This window comes from Colobus angolensis, unplaced genomic scaffold (assembly GCF_000951035.1).
Source record: "Colobus angolensis palliatus isolate OR3802 unplaced genomic scaffold, Cang.pa_1.0 Scaffold8, whole genome shotgun sequence".
Taxonomy (NCBI): Eukaryota; Metazoa; Chordata; class Mammalia; order Primates; family Cercopithecidae; genus Colobus; species Colobus angolensis.
The window spans coordinates 9,320,958-9,334,669 of NW_012121820.1; the positions used below are offsets into that span (position 1 = coordinate 9,320,958).

At 48.0% G+C, this 13,712-nt stretch overlaps 1 protein-coding gene across 2 annotated transcripts in view; it reads right to left on the reverse strand.

Moving 5' to 3' along the window:
- The window catches only part of HNF4A (hepatocyte nuclear factor 4, alpha), a 75,144-nt gene extending 65,535 nt beyond the window's left edge, over nucleotides 1-9,609 (reverse strand). For both annotated transcript variants that reach the window (XM_011929004.1, XM_011929003.1), the window contains exon 1: nucleotides 9,557-9,609. In XM_011929004.1, coding sequence (XP_011784394.1) covers nucleotides 9,557-9,605 — 49 coding nt within the window. In that variant the 5' untranslated portion in view covers nucleotides 9,606-9,609. The remainder of the gene's footprint in view (nucleotides 1-9,556) is intronic.
- Between the last annotated feature and the right edge of the window lie 4,103 nt (nucleotides 9,610-13,712).

Below are 13,712 nucleotides of genomic sequence, written 5' to 3' on the forward strand. Positions count from 1 at the left end.
CATGAGACTAGTTCTCACCAATGGAATGTGAGTAGAAGTGAAAGTGTCTCCCTGGGCTAGGGTGACTTTAGGGGTCCCTGGATGACTATGCCACAGAGGTCAAAAGACTTCTAACCTAAAGTTGGCGTTTGCTTGTTACATAAACTAGATTGCCTGAACTAATACAACCCCAATGAATTGAATGACCAGCCGGGCATGGTGGCTCACGCCTGTAATCCCAGCACTTTGGGAGGTCGAGGCAGGTGGATCACGAGGTCAGGTGTTCAAGACCAGCCTGGCCAAGATGGTGAAAGCCCGTCTCTAGTAAAAATACAAAAAGTAGCTGGGCATGGTGGCGGGCACCTGTAATCCCAGCTACTCAGCAAGCTGAGGCAGAGAATTGCTTGAACCCAGGAGGCGGAGGTTGCAGTGAGCCAAGATCGTGCCACTGCACTCCAGCCTGGGTGACAGAGCAAGACTCCATCTAGAAAAAAAAAAAAGAAGAAAAAATTGCATGACCTATTCCTGGGTTAAGATTGTAGTTTGAAACACACTGGTGTGGTCTTCTGATTTTCCAAGTAGTTTTGAACTGTGGACACCCTCCAATAAATATTTCATTTAAAAGTCAAAACAGAGTGCTGGGTGCAGTGGCATGAGCACATAATCCCAGGGGCTGGGAGGCTGAGGTGGGAGGATTGCTTGAGCCCAGGAATTTGAGGCTAGCCTGGGCAACATAGTGAGACCTCTAAAATAAAATAAAAAGAAATATACAAAAGTCAAAAAGAAGTGTCTCTGATGGAGCCAGAGGTTAAAGGGTGGGGGGAGGCTAAGCCCTAGTCCATTTGAACACGTCGCTACCCACATTACCCTCAAAGTGAACCCTGCAGCATCTTTCCTGACTCTTAGGACCCAGGGAATACTGTGTGACGACCGCTGAGCCAGGTGGTTGTCATACCTCCTTTTCTCAGAAGAGGAAATGGAGGCTGGGTGCTGTGGCTCACACCTGTAATCCCAGCACTTTAGGAGGCCGAGGTGGGAGGATCACAAGAGGCCAGGAGTCCAGCCTGGCCATCATGGTGAAACCCCATCTCTACCAAAACTACAAAAATTCATCAGGTGTGGTGGTGCGCATGTGTAATCCCATCTACTTTGGAGGGTGAGGCATTAGAATTGCTTAAACCCGGGAGGTGGAGGTTGCAGTGAGCAGAGATAGAGCCACTGGCTGACATGGAGACTCTGTCTCAAAAAAAAAAAAAGAGGAGATGGAGAAACAGCAGGAGGACTTGAGTGAGGTCACAAACAGCCACCTAGGGTCAGGGCCAGAGCCATCTCCCAGGTCTCTGATGAGGATAGGTCTGTCCCCTCCCTTTCTATGCCTCTCATCTGCCTCCTCCTCTGTGAAGGAGCCACACGGTCCCCTTGTAACATCTATGAACCAGCACCCCCAAAAGGAGACCCTGGGAATCCCAGGGCCCCAGAAGGCTCTTAACAAAGCCTTGTCCTAACTCTCCAGCCAGAGACAGTTGCATCCTGGGACCAGTTATCCATTCCTTATTCATCTCTGTGGTTTGTACACAGAGATGTTGTTTCTACAACGATGCTAGCACCTAGTAAGCATCCAATCCTTTGCATATAGTAGGTGCACACTCTATAGGTGTAATAATAATAATAGTTCAAATTCACATAGCACTTTCTATGTACTAGACATTCAGCACTTTACAAATATTGATTTTGTTTATTTCTCACAACAACCCTATGAAGTAAATGGTATTATCATCAGCCCCATTTGACAGATGAAGAAACTGAGGCAAAAAAGATTGAGTTAGTCGGGCACAGTGGCTCAGGCCTGTAATCACTTGAATCATCAGGCGGGTAGATCACTTGAAGTCAGGAGCTCAAAACTAGCCTGGTGAACATGGTAAAACCCCATCTCTTCTAAAAACACAAAAAATTAGCCAGGCATGGTGGCAGGCACCTGTAATCTCAGCTACTCAGGAGGCTGAGGCAGGAGAATTGTTTGAACCCAGGAGGCAGAGGTTGCAGTGAGCCAGGATCGTACCATTGCACTCCAGCCTGGGCAACAGAGCAAGACTCCGTCTCAAAAAAAAAAAAAAAAAAGATTGAGTCATTTACTCGAGGTCACACAGCTAGTAGGTGGTAGTTTGAACCCAGGCAGCCTGACTTGAGCTGCTAACCACTATGGTACCCAGCCCCCTTGGACGTTATTATGACGTGATAACTGAAAGAATGAAGATTTGGTGTCAGAGTAGATTTTAATCACCTATTTGCTGGGTGATGCAGGGAAACGCAACTTAACAACTCTGAATCTCAATTTCCTTGTTTACAAAATGGAGGTAATACTTCCTACTTGGATGGGTTATTGCGAAAAAGGCTTAAAAGTGAGAAAACATATCAAATAGCTAGCATCTTGCCCATTACATAAAAGGAGCTTAAATGAAAACAAATTTCCTTCCTTATCATCGACCCATCCTTATGCTACATGGCATATGAGTCAGGAAAAACAGAAGGTGCAATTCCTTCACTTAAGCATCTCAGCAGGCTTTTTTTTTTTTTTTTTTTTTAAAGACAAGTTTCCCTCTGTTGCCCAGGTTGGAGTGCAGTGGTGCAATCTCGGCTCACTGCAACCTCCACCAACTGGGTTCAAGTGATTCTCCTGCCTCAGCCTCCTGAGTAGCTGGGATTACAGGCACCTGGCACCACGTCTGGCTAATTTTTGGGTTTCACCATGTTGGCCAGGCTGGTCTCGAACTCCTGACCTCAAGTGATCCACCCGCCTCAGCCTCCCAAAGTGCTGGGATTACAGGCGTGTAATCCACCATGAGCCACTGTGCCCAGCCTCAGCATGCTTTTAGGAACAAGATTGATCAATCATGAAACAACCAGACAAGTCTCAAGATACTTTCAGTAAAGGACGGAATTAATTGCAGTCAAATACAAGTCAAATCAGAGCGGTGTGTGGCCAGGCTCCAGGCCTTTTCATATGCTGTTCCCTCAGCTGGGAACACTCTTCTCCACAATCTCTTCTCCCAGCTGACTCCTGCGAAACCTAGGTTCCAGCTTAGATATCAGTCTACTCCTCCAGGGTCAAGAAGTCTGTGACCCCTTCCCCTTCTCCTAAGTCCCTCTGTATCCCATGGTGCCTTCTCTGTCCCTATCATGGCACTCTGTCTTTGGTTGCTGCTGGCTTGTCTGTCTACCCGCCAAATTGGGTACTGTTTAAGAGCTGAAGCAAAGTTGTTTTTTCGGTTTCATTTGTTTGTTTGCTTGTTTTGTTTTGTTTTGTTTTTTTGAGACAGAGTCTGACTCTTGTCGCCCAGGCTAGAGTGCAGTGGTGTGATCTTGGCTCACTGCAACCTCAGCCTCCGGAGTTCAAGTGATTCTCTTGCCTCAGCCTCCCAAGTAGCTGGGATTACAGAGGCCCACCAACGTGTCTGGCTAATTTTTGTATTTTTAATAGAGCCAGGGTTTCACCAGGTTGACCAGGCTGGTCTTTGATCTCAGGTGATCCACCCACCTCGGCCTCCCAAAGTGCTGGGATTACAGGCATGAGCCACCACATGAAAGGGAGTTTTATCCTCCTGTGTTCCCCCAGTGCCTTACAAAATGCCTTAAATACCATAAGCCTCCAGTGGAAGTTTGTTGAAGAAATGAACAAACGAACAATGAATTAATGAATACGGGAGGCTTCTGGGTGGAGGCAAAATGCACTCTGGGTATCTAGTTCCTTTGTTTACTAAATGGGACAAAGTGAGGCAATGGTTTCCATACCTCAACTGAACTGCATACCCTAAATCACATAAGGAGCTCAAAAAATTACAGGTTCTTGGAACTCACCCCAGGAGACTCTGATTCACTGGATCTGGAGTGGAGCCCCAAAATTTGTTTTAAAAAGTTTCCTGGCCGGGCGCGGTGGCTCAAGCCTGTAATCCCAGCACTTTGGGAGGCCGAGACGGGCGGATCACGAGGTCAGGAGATCGAGACCATCCTGGCTAACATGGTGAAACCCCGTCTCTACTAAAAAAATACAAAAAAAAACTAGCTGGGCGAGGTGGCGGGCGCCTGTAGTCCCAGGTGGCGGGCGCCTGTAGTCCCAGCTACTCCGGAGGCTGAGGCAGGAGAATGGCATGAACCCGGGAGGCGGAGCTTGCAGTGAGCTGAGATCTGGCCACTGCACTCCAGCCCGGGCAGCAGAGCGAGACTCTGTCTCAAAAAAAAAAAAAAAAAAAAAAAAAGTTTCCTATGTGCAACCAGGTTTGTGAATCATAGGGGCTGAAGACTGAATTGAGGTAGGATGGGAAGGTGATGTGGGAGGGGAGATTGGGGAAGGGCTGGAGAGGGGCCATATTTTGAGAATGAAGGGTGGGAACTGCCATAGCCTGATACTGGACACAGTCCCATAGCCAGCCAGCATCTGGGGTCCTACTCGACTGTGGGCCTATCCGGCCTTCACAAGGACACAGCATATTTGTTATAGCTTCTATTACCTCTTCTCTTTCATTAGCTCATGGAATCTTCACAACAACCAAGGTTCATTGGATGGGTGAAGAAACTGAGGAACAGAGAACTGAAGCAAAGCACCATCGTCACAGAACTTCAAGGGGCGGAGCCACATCACCAAACTGTCTCCGACAATGGCCTCTGATTGGTCCTCAAGCTGATGCTATTGGTCAAAGGGACTAGGCCTACATAGCTGGAAAAATTAGGCTCACCCGGCACTGAAAAACAGATATGCAGTATTGCCCTGATGGAAGATTGTTGACATCCCCTATCTCTTCACTTGTCCTGTCTAGAGCACTTGAAGGTGCTGCTATTCCAGGCTACCTCAGCTCACCCCTTCTTATCCATCCATCCATCCATCCATCCATCCACCACCTTTTCATCTCCCCACTCATCACATCATTTGTCCATCCATCCTTCCCCTAACCACCTACCCTTCCTACAAGGAGATTCGAGGTACTTACAGAAATGAGCAACTACCAAAGAAGCAAAACAAACAACCAAGGGAAACTTGTTGAAAGGAAAATAAGGGTAGAAAAGTAATAAGGCCAGGAGTCAGGTTAGCACACAGATATGTATGCTTAGCATCTCATCCTCACAGTTACTCAGGGTAGTCCCGGATTGGCACTGGCAAGGTCCTGGCACTCAAAGCAGAGCACCACAAGAGTCACAGTCTCCTCTACTCCACTGTGGTAGACACTCCCTAGAACTACCTTGTTCTCCTATAACACCCTGGGGTTATATGTGCTCCAGGTTACATTTGGCTTTCTGGAGACATTTTTCATTGGCACAGCTGATGGGGAGAGATGTTACTGGCATCTAGGGAGTAAAGTAGAGGCCAGGGATGCTGCTTACCATCCTACAATGCACAGGACAGCCCCTCACCACCGAGAATCTTCCAGGCCAAAATTTCAACAGTGCTAAGGCTGAGAAACTCACTTATACCAGAGCTTCAGTTCTGTTTGAAGCAGGAGTGTGCCACACCCCAAGAGAAAATCACTGGTCTAGGCCCGTCTTGACTTCCCCATCTCTTCCCACTAAATACTTGTTTTCCCAGGTTTCCTTGAACTAGGGGAGTCTGCCAGGAGGTTTCTGGGGAAGTTTTGCTTTTGGATAAAAGAAACAAGGGCACTGAGGAAAACCTCTTCTCCTCCTGCTTCCAGCTTCAGACACGTAAGTGCAGACATAACAACTGATGCTGGGACAGCCAGCTTGGGTTATAATGGGGCAAATACAAGGACCAAAGCCAACGCAGTGAGGAGGGCAGAGAGGAAGGAAGGGAAGAGAGTGGGATCTGGCTGACATTGATGGTCATCGCTGTAGCGCTGTTTTAAGCCCATCATTTCACTCATCCAACAAATGCTTATTGAGCATTTCTTCTGTGCCAGTCACCATGTGAGACATTGTGAGACAAACAAGGCTGAATAAACTACTCAGGTCCCAGAGTTCACGGAGTTTATAGTCTGGTGGGAGAGCCAGACACCACAATTCACACCAGCAACTATCTGATCAGAGTGATGACGAGAACCACAAAGCCAAATCCAGTGTGCCGTGGAAGCACCGGTCCACAATTCACACCAGCAACTATCTGATCAGTGCAATGATGAGAACTGCAAAGCCAAATCCAGTGTGCTGTGGAAGCACCAGAAGTCCACAATTCACACCAGCAACTATCTGATCAGAGTGATGAGGACAACCGCAAGGCCAAATCCAGTGTGCCGTAGAAGCACCGGAAGCCCACAATTCACACCAGCAACTGTCTGATCAGAGTGATGACGAGAACCTCAAGGCCAAATCCAGTGTGCCGTGGAAGCACTGGAAGTCCACAATTCACACCAGCAACTATCTGATCAGAGCCATGACGAGAACCCCAAAGCCAAATCCAGCGTGCCGTGGAAGCACCGGAAGTCCAGGGAGGGCCAAGTCCGCCCAGCATCACCACACCAAAGAGCAGCTCTTTAGCATCCTGCTAAAGCTCAAAAACATGAAACCACAATGAGGATTTCTTGCGTGCTTACTCTGGACCCAGCACTGTTCTAAGCACTCATGGGTTCTTCCATTTGATCCTCACAAGAGCCATGTCTCCCTCTGTCTCTAACTGAGGCTCTGCTATGTGCCATGTCCCTGACTCACCAATGCACCTCTACTATAGTCATCTTAGAAGATGATTAATGTTATCCCCATTAGGGAACCCCAGAAGAAGGTTTTTTATTTTTTTGTTTTTGTTTTTTTGTTTGTTTGTTTTTTGTTTTGTTGTTTTGTTTTTTTGAGACAGAGTTTTGCTCTCTTGCCCAAGCTGGAGTGGCAGTGGCAGTGGCATGATTTTGGCTTAATGCAAACTCCACCTCCCAGGTTCAAGTGAGTCTCATGCCTCAGCCTCCCAAGTAGCTCGAATTACAGGCGCGTGCCATCATGCCTGGATAATTTTTGTATTTTTAGTAGAGACAGGGTTTTGCCATGTTGGCCAGGCTGGTCTCAAACTTCTAACCTCGAGTTACCTGCCCGCCCCAGCCTCCCAAAGTGCTGGGATTACAGGCATGAGCCACTGCGCCCAGCCTGGGAGAGGGGTTTTGTTTCCTCGGAGCACTTGTTTCTTTACTCAGAAAGTGAATTTTTCTTTTTTCTTTCTTTTCTTTTTTTTTTTTTTTTTTTTCTGGAGCCTCCCAGCAGACTTCACTAGCTCATTTTACAGATAAAGCATGTGAGGCTCAGAGAGGGGTAATGATTTGACTCATAAGACCACACAGCTTTTTTTTTTTTGCTTTTTTTTTTAAGAAAGGTGGATCTAGGATGCCAGGATGCTAACCCAGATGTATTTTATCAAAAATATCAAATCAGGGTCTTTCAGCCACTCTCACACACATACACACAGTTACATATACACTGCAGCGAATGTTCCACTGCCCCAGGACAAAAGTGCTCATTTTTTATGGATGTGCTGCAAGGTCATTGGAGTTCTCCTTTCTCTATCCAGCCATATCTGTGGCCTAGAGCAGGGGGCCAGCAACAGTTGGATTGTGTCAGGTCTCGAGTCAGATGAGATTTTTTGTTTGTGTGTGTTTTTTTTTAATCTTGAACCTCAGTTTTCTCTTCTGTCCTTGGAGATTACAATATTATTGATCTCAGCTGTTTGGAAAATGAAACAGCTGTCTGAGAGATAATAGTAGAACATCCACTAACTCATTCATCCATCCATTCACTCACCTACCCATCGATACACGCAAGCATTCTAATAATTGCCGAATGCTTGCTATATGATGAGTAGTACGACACAGGGGCACAGATGAAGAGATATGAGGACACCCTACAAGGTACAGAAACTTGGGAGACAGTGAAAGGCTGTCAGGTTATATTATTGTATCATCCTTTAAGAGACACTGTGGGGCCTTCTGTTCACCCCTAGCTTAGCCTTATGACCTGGGCTGTCTTTCCCCAGAAGCTGTCTGGCCCCTTTGAGAGACAATGTCTTCCTCTGGCCACAGGTTCAACCAAGTCATCCACTGGCATCTTTACTCCAGGTCTTAAAACTGTGGATTAAGGGTGGCCTCACCCTTTAGTTATGCTATCTCCTCTAATCTCCCCACCCTCTGGGAGATAGGTCCTGCTGTTATCTTCATTTTACAGATGAGGAAATAGGTTCAGAGAGGGGAAGTGTCTTGCCCAAGGTCACACAGCTGGTGTGTGGGATGGGTTCCCAGGCTGCTGGTTTCTTCAGCCTCTGCCATTTCCAGTGCATCACCTATTCCTGTCTGATGGGGATCAAAGCAGATTCTGCCTGACTAGAGTCAGGAGATCAGGCCCTGATTCTGTCCTTCACTGGCCCTCTGTCTTCAGCAAATGATGACATAAATGTTGATTACATCTTTGCAATGCGCGTGCTATCACCCTTGCTCCCCACGCCATCCACCGTGATCTTACGACACATCCTAGTCCTGTCTCCACTTCAGAAAGAAAGCAAGAGGCACATGAATGTTGAGTCGCGCGACAGAGTCACAACTAGCCCCGAAGTCTACTGGATTCCACAGGCCGAGTTCTGTGCGGGTGTGTGATTTGAACAGGTTTATAAAATGCACCCAACTTTTAAAAATCCAAAATGTGTCCCCCAAAGATAAAACATTCTCTTGAATTTCCTTCCTCAGAAACAAACCTGTCAACAATTTCATCGTGTCATTCCACGAATTTTATATGCGTGGAATGTACGTGTATACGCGTGTGTACATATATACATCTATGACGCGTGTGTACATGTATACATCTATATCCGTTTCACTATCAGCAACTATACAGTTCTTCGGTGTACCGTTTTCACTGAATGTAACTGAGAGGTTCCTCCTTGTCACACACAGATATGCGTTTTTTCCTTGAACAATGGGATAGCATTCCATTGTAAAGACGCCTCAAGCTTTATTTACCCGTCTTCCCTCTGCTGAGGGACATTGGGTTACTTCCAATGTGGGGGTCACCCTAAGGAGTGAGTCTGAGCCTTTCACTCCCAGTAACACACGCTTTCTTGCCCTGCATCTGAGTTTCACGCGTCCGCACAAGATATTCCCATTTTCCAGCGCTCCACGGGGCGCGGTGCTTTCTACCTCCTCCCCATTATCCAGAGCCAAGGGAGGTGCGGAGGGACGCAGGCGCCTAGGTCCCACGCCCAGCTTGACAATGCACCAACAACGTGACCTAGGCCCAGCAAGGCTCTCTCGGTGGACCTCAATTTGCCCCGCAGCGAAGCAGGAGGTGCTTCCAAGCCCCACCCTCTGTGGGGTTTTGGAAAGACCACCGAGATGCATTCCCAGGAAGGCCTCTGGACAGATAAAATGAGCCAAGCTCCTGCCTCAGGGCTTCTGGGCCCCTCCCAGCACTTCTCGCACTAAACAGGCCATGCCCCGGCTTGAGAGCTTAGGGAAGCAGTCACGTTGCCTCCGTGGGGCTTCCTGCCCTTCCAGAGGAGTTCTAGGAGGGGCTTTGGGCTCATAAGAAACACAGGGGGAGGTGTCCCACGGCCTACCAAAGCTGCCCGCAGCCCCGCCCTGTCCAGTCTCCCCCCAGCCCCACTTACCATAAGAACTCTCCACTGGAGCCCCGAGGGGCGCGTTCACACTGACCATGGCCAAGCCCACCCAGCCGGAGACCCGGGGGCATGGAGGAGCAGGGGCCCGCTCACAGCAGCAGCAGAGCCACCAGGAGCCAGTCCACCAGGAAGGCGGTGAGTGCGGCCAGCTGCCACCACCCGGTTATCTTATTGATTCTTCTAATCACCCAAGGTGGGTGGATACGTTAAAGAGTAACCAGTCACTTAGGGAACCTGCGGCTGAGGACTGTTGCTGTTTCCATGGCAATGGCGACCTGGCCAGACCTGAGGTCCACTTGGGTCCCAGTCCTGCACTCTGGGGTTAGGGGAACCCAGAGCCAGGTGTATGGGGGCATCAGCCCCCCAATTTGAGGACAGGGCCCGAGCAGAGGGGCTGGAGAGGTGAGAGTCCAATCTGGGTTGGGTTTTATGGCTCCAAACTATGGGTGTGTCACCATGCAGGAAGTAGTGGGAAAACCGAGGGAGGGGCAGAGGAGAAAAGGAGGGTGGAGAACTGTGTTTAGTGAGTGCCTACTGGATGCTGGGAGCTGCATACAGGCGTTATCACATTTAAATTAAACCTTGAGATGAAGAGACTGAAGGACAGAAATTGCATGCCTGGAGTGTCACCGCTAGTACATAGAGGTATTATCTTGCTTTCATCTAACATATTTTTTGAGCACCTACTATGTGCCAGGCCTTGTGCTAGATTCTGGTGATATGGAAATGAGCAAAGTAGATGTACCCCCAAAACTTGTGGACTAATGGAGGAGACCGACCTTAATCAGATCGTCATTCAAAGATACTGTTACAAACTGGAGGGTGATATGAGGGGTGGAGAAACACGGGTCTGCCTCCAGGCCAATGGGACAAAGTCATCCTGTCTGGCGCCTCTCCTGGTCTCCTTCCCCATTCTAAATTCAACCTGCTGCTGAAACCTGCACGCCCTGTTTTAGCTCCCTGACATGTTAGACACCTGCCACCTAGCTTTTTTTTTGGAACAGCCCCATTTCTTTTGTCTCAATTTTGGATCTCACCACCTGCCTGGGGATTCTGAAATCAAGGTCATTCATCCTGTTAGAGAGAACTGAAATGAGAACAGTGAAACAAATTCTGGACTCAGAAAAATCAGAAAACTCCAGCTCTACCGTTTCCTTGCTGTATGTTTTTTGGTAAATTATTTCATTTCCTTATAGAAACACCTAGCTCATAGTTTGCCCTGCCTCTAAAATAGCTAATTGATACATTCCTATTTTCTCCTCATAGTCTCTTTGTTCAGCTTTATCAACCACCTGAGAGGGACCTTCAGCCCCTATGGATGGACATGGGTTGCATTAAAATGCCCTTTCTTTTGTAAAACAACAGTGATAACAAACGTTAGATTTTGGGGCTGGGCGTGGTGGCTCATGCAAGTAATCCCAGCATTTTGGGAGGCCGAGGTGGGCAGATCACAAGGTCAGGAGTTTGAGGCCAGCCTGACCAACATGGTGAAACTCCGTCTCTACTAAAAATAAAAAAATTAGTCGGGCATAGTGGCACACGGAAGGCTGAGGCAGGAGAATCGCTTGAACCTGGGAGACAGAGGTCGCAGTGAGCCAAGATCGCGCCACTGCACTCCAGCCTGGGCGACAGAGCGAGACTCCATCTCTAAATACATAAATAAATAAATAAATAAATGTTCGATTTTTTAAACAAAAGTATTAATATTCTTGGTCGGGCGCAGTGGCTCATGCCTGTAATCCCAGCACTTTGGGAGGCCGAGGCGGGTGGATCACTTGAAGTCAGGAGTTCGAGACCAGCCTGGCCAACATGGTGTAACCCTGTAACCCCATCTCTACTAAAAATACAAAAGTTAGCTGGGCATGGTGGTGAGCCCCTGTAATCCCAGCTACCTGGGAGGCTGAAGCAGGAGAATCGCTTCAACCCAGGAGGCAAATGTTGCAGTGAGCCGAAATTGTGCAAATGCACTCCAGCCTGGGTGACAGAGCCAGACTCCATCTCAAAAAAAAAAAAAGTATTAATATTTTTATATGGGGGTGGGGGACGTTTGCTAACCCTATGTCAATTTCCCAAAATGTTCTAGAGATTTCAGTATATGTGACCCCTTGCATGAAGTGGCATCATGGGGTCACATAACTAGGAAGGAGCCGACACAGAACTGGAATTCAGCATCATCTGACCCCAAAGTCCGTGCTGTTTCAACAGGTCTCACATTGCCTTCTTGAGCACCAGGATAATGAGAATGACAACCACTGGCATTTATGAACTGGTTAGTTTTGTCAGCATTGTATGTTCTTAATGTCATTGAATTGTCCCAGTCAATATTCCCATTTTACAGATATAAAAACAGGCTCAAGAAGCTTCATTGAATCTGTTCTTTTTTTTTTTTTTTTTGAGACAGAGTTTTGTTCTCTTGTTGGAGTGCAATGGCACAATCTCAGCTCACTTTAACCTCCGCCTCCTGGGTTCAAGCGATTCTCCTGCCTCAGCCTCCCAAATAGCTGAGATTACAGGTGTGCACCACCACGCCCAGCTAATTTTGTATTTTTAGTAGAGACAGGGTTTCACCATGTTGGTCAGGCTGGTCTGGAACTCCTGACTTCAGGTGATCCACCTTCCTCAGCCTCCCAAAGTGCTGGGATTACAGGCGTGAGCCACCGTGCCAGGGAAGAGACAAGCAAAAAGTGCCACTGTAAGGTGGGAATTCCACGTGATCTCTTGGGTTTTCCATTTCTGCTACTGCCTTCAAGAGCCCAGTCCAAAAAATAAAGTAGGAAAGATATAGTCTAAGAATAATGAACTCACAACAATGTCCTTAATTCTCTCTCTCTCTTTTTTTTTTTTTTTTGAGACACAGACTTGCTCTGTCACCCAGGCTGGGGTGCAGTGGTGCAGTCTTGGCTCACTGCAACCTCCACTTCCTGGGTTCAAGCAATTCTGGTGCCTCAGCTTCCTGAGTAGCTGGGATTACAGGCGTGCCCCACCATGCTTGGCTAATGTTTGTAATTTTAGTAGAGACAGGGTTTCACTGTGTTGCCCAGACTGGTTTCGAACTCCTGGCCTCAACTATCTGACCGCCTTGGCCTCCCAAAATGCTGGGATTACAGGCATGAGCCACAATGCCTGACCTCTTAATTCTCTTATTTCACTCATTTCCAGCATTTAGAAATTAGTACTCACTCCACACCTCATTTATCTCATCTGTAAAATGGAGCAATAGTATATGTGCATGCACTCGTGCATTGATCTAGTCTTCTGCAGAGCAAGGCCCAAAGCGCTGTTAGTTCCTTCCCCTGGTCTTCCAGTTGAGCTGGTTTTCCTCTCACCCGTCTTCCCCCACCCAGTTCCCGTTCCTTGTCTTTTGACCCTCTTGGGAGCTGAGAGAAGGAGGGACCAGAAAGAGCCACTACACGAGATCTCAAAAGACTTTATTGGGGGGTGGGATGGGAGGGGGTGACATGCACGGATGAGAAAACTCATTCCATCCGGGACAATATAGGGACTCCACGGAAAAGGGCCTGTTTTCCATCCCAGGTCTTCAAAGGAGGAACTCTCCAGACAGGCAGGGAGTGGGCCCCAGCTGCAGGGCAAGGTCTGAGGGAGGAGATTTTACTATCTCTGGAGACAAAAGGACTTTTGTGTGGTGGGATGGCGGGGAGAGGAGAAATGGTTTATTGGAATGAGAGTGAGATGATACGGAAGAAAAGAATCAGAGACGCAGACAGAAACAAAAACAGGCAGAGATAGAACGGACAGTAGACAAAAGAGAGAGACCGAGGCAGAGACAGAAAGAGAAAAAAAGGCCCAGAGAGAGTCCCCTCAGGCCGACTTTGGTTTTCACTTCTCAGTTCTGAGAGCCGAGGAAGTGGGAAGGGGCCATCAGAGATTGAGCTCCAACCTTGGCCATCAAAGACGAGCTGTGCAGCTCTGGGTAAGTTACACCCTGCTCTGAGCCTCAGTGTACCCATCTGTAAAAAGGGGGGCCTGGACTCTGTGGTGGCTCCAATATCATGCAGTGGGGGTGGGGGTGGGGGATGTCCACAAGCCAATTTCAATGTTTTTTGAAATCATGGACCTGAAATGCGCCCAACTCAGGGAGGGAATCACAAGTCCTCAAAGGCTGCCCAGAAACTGGTTGACTGTT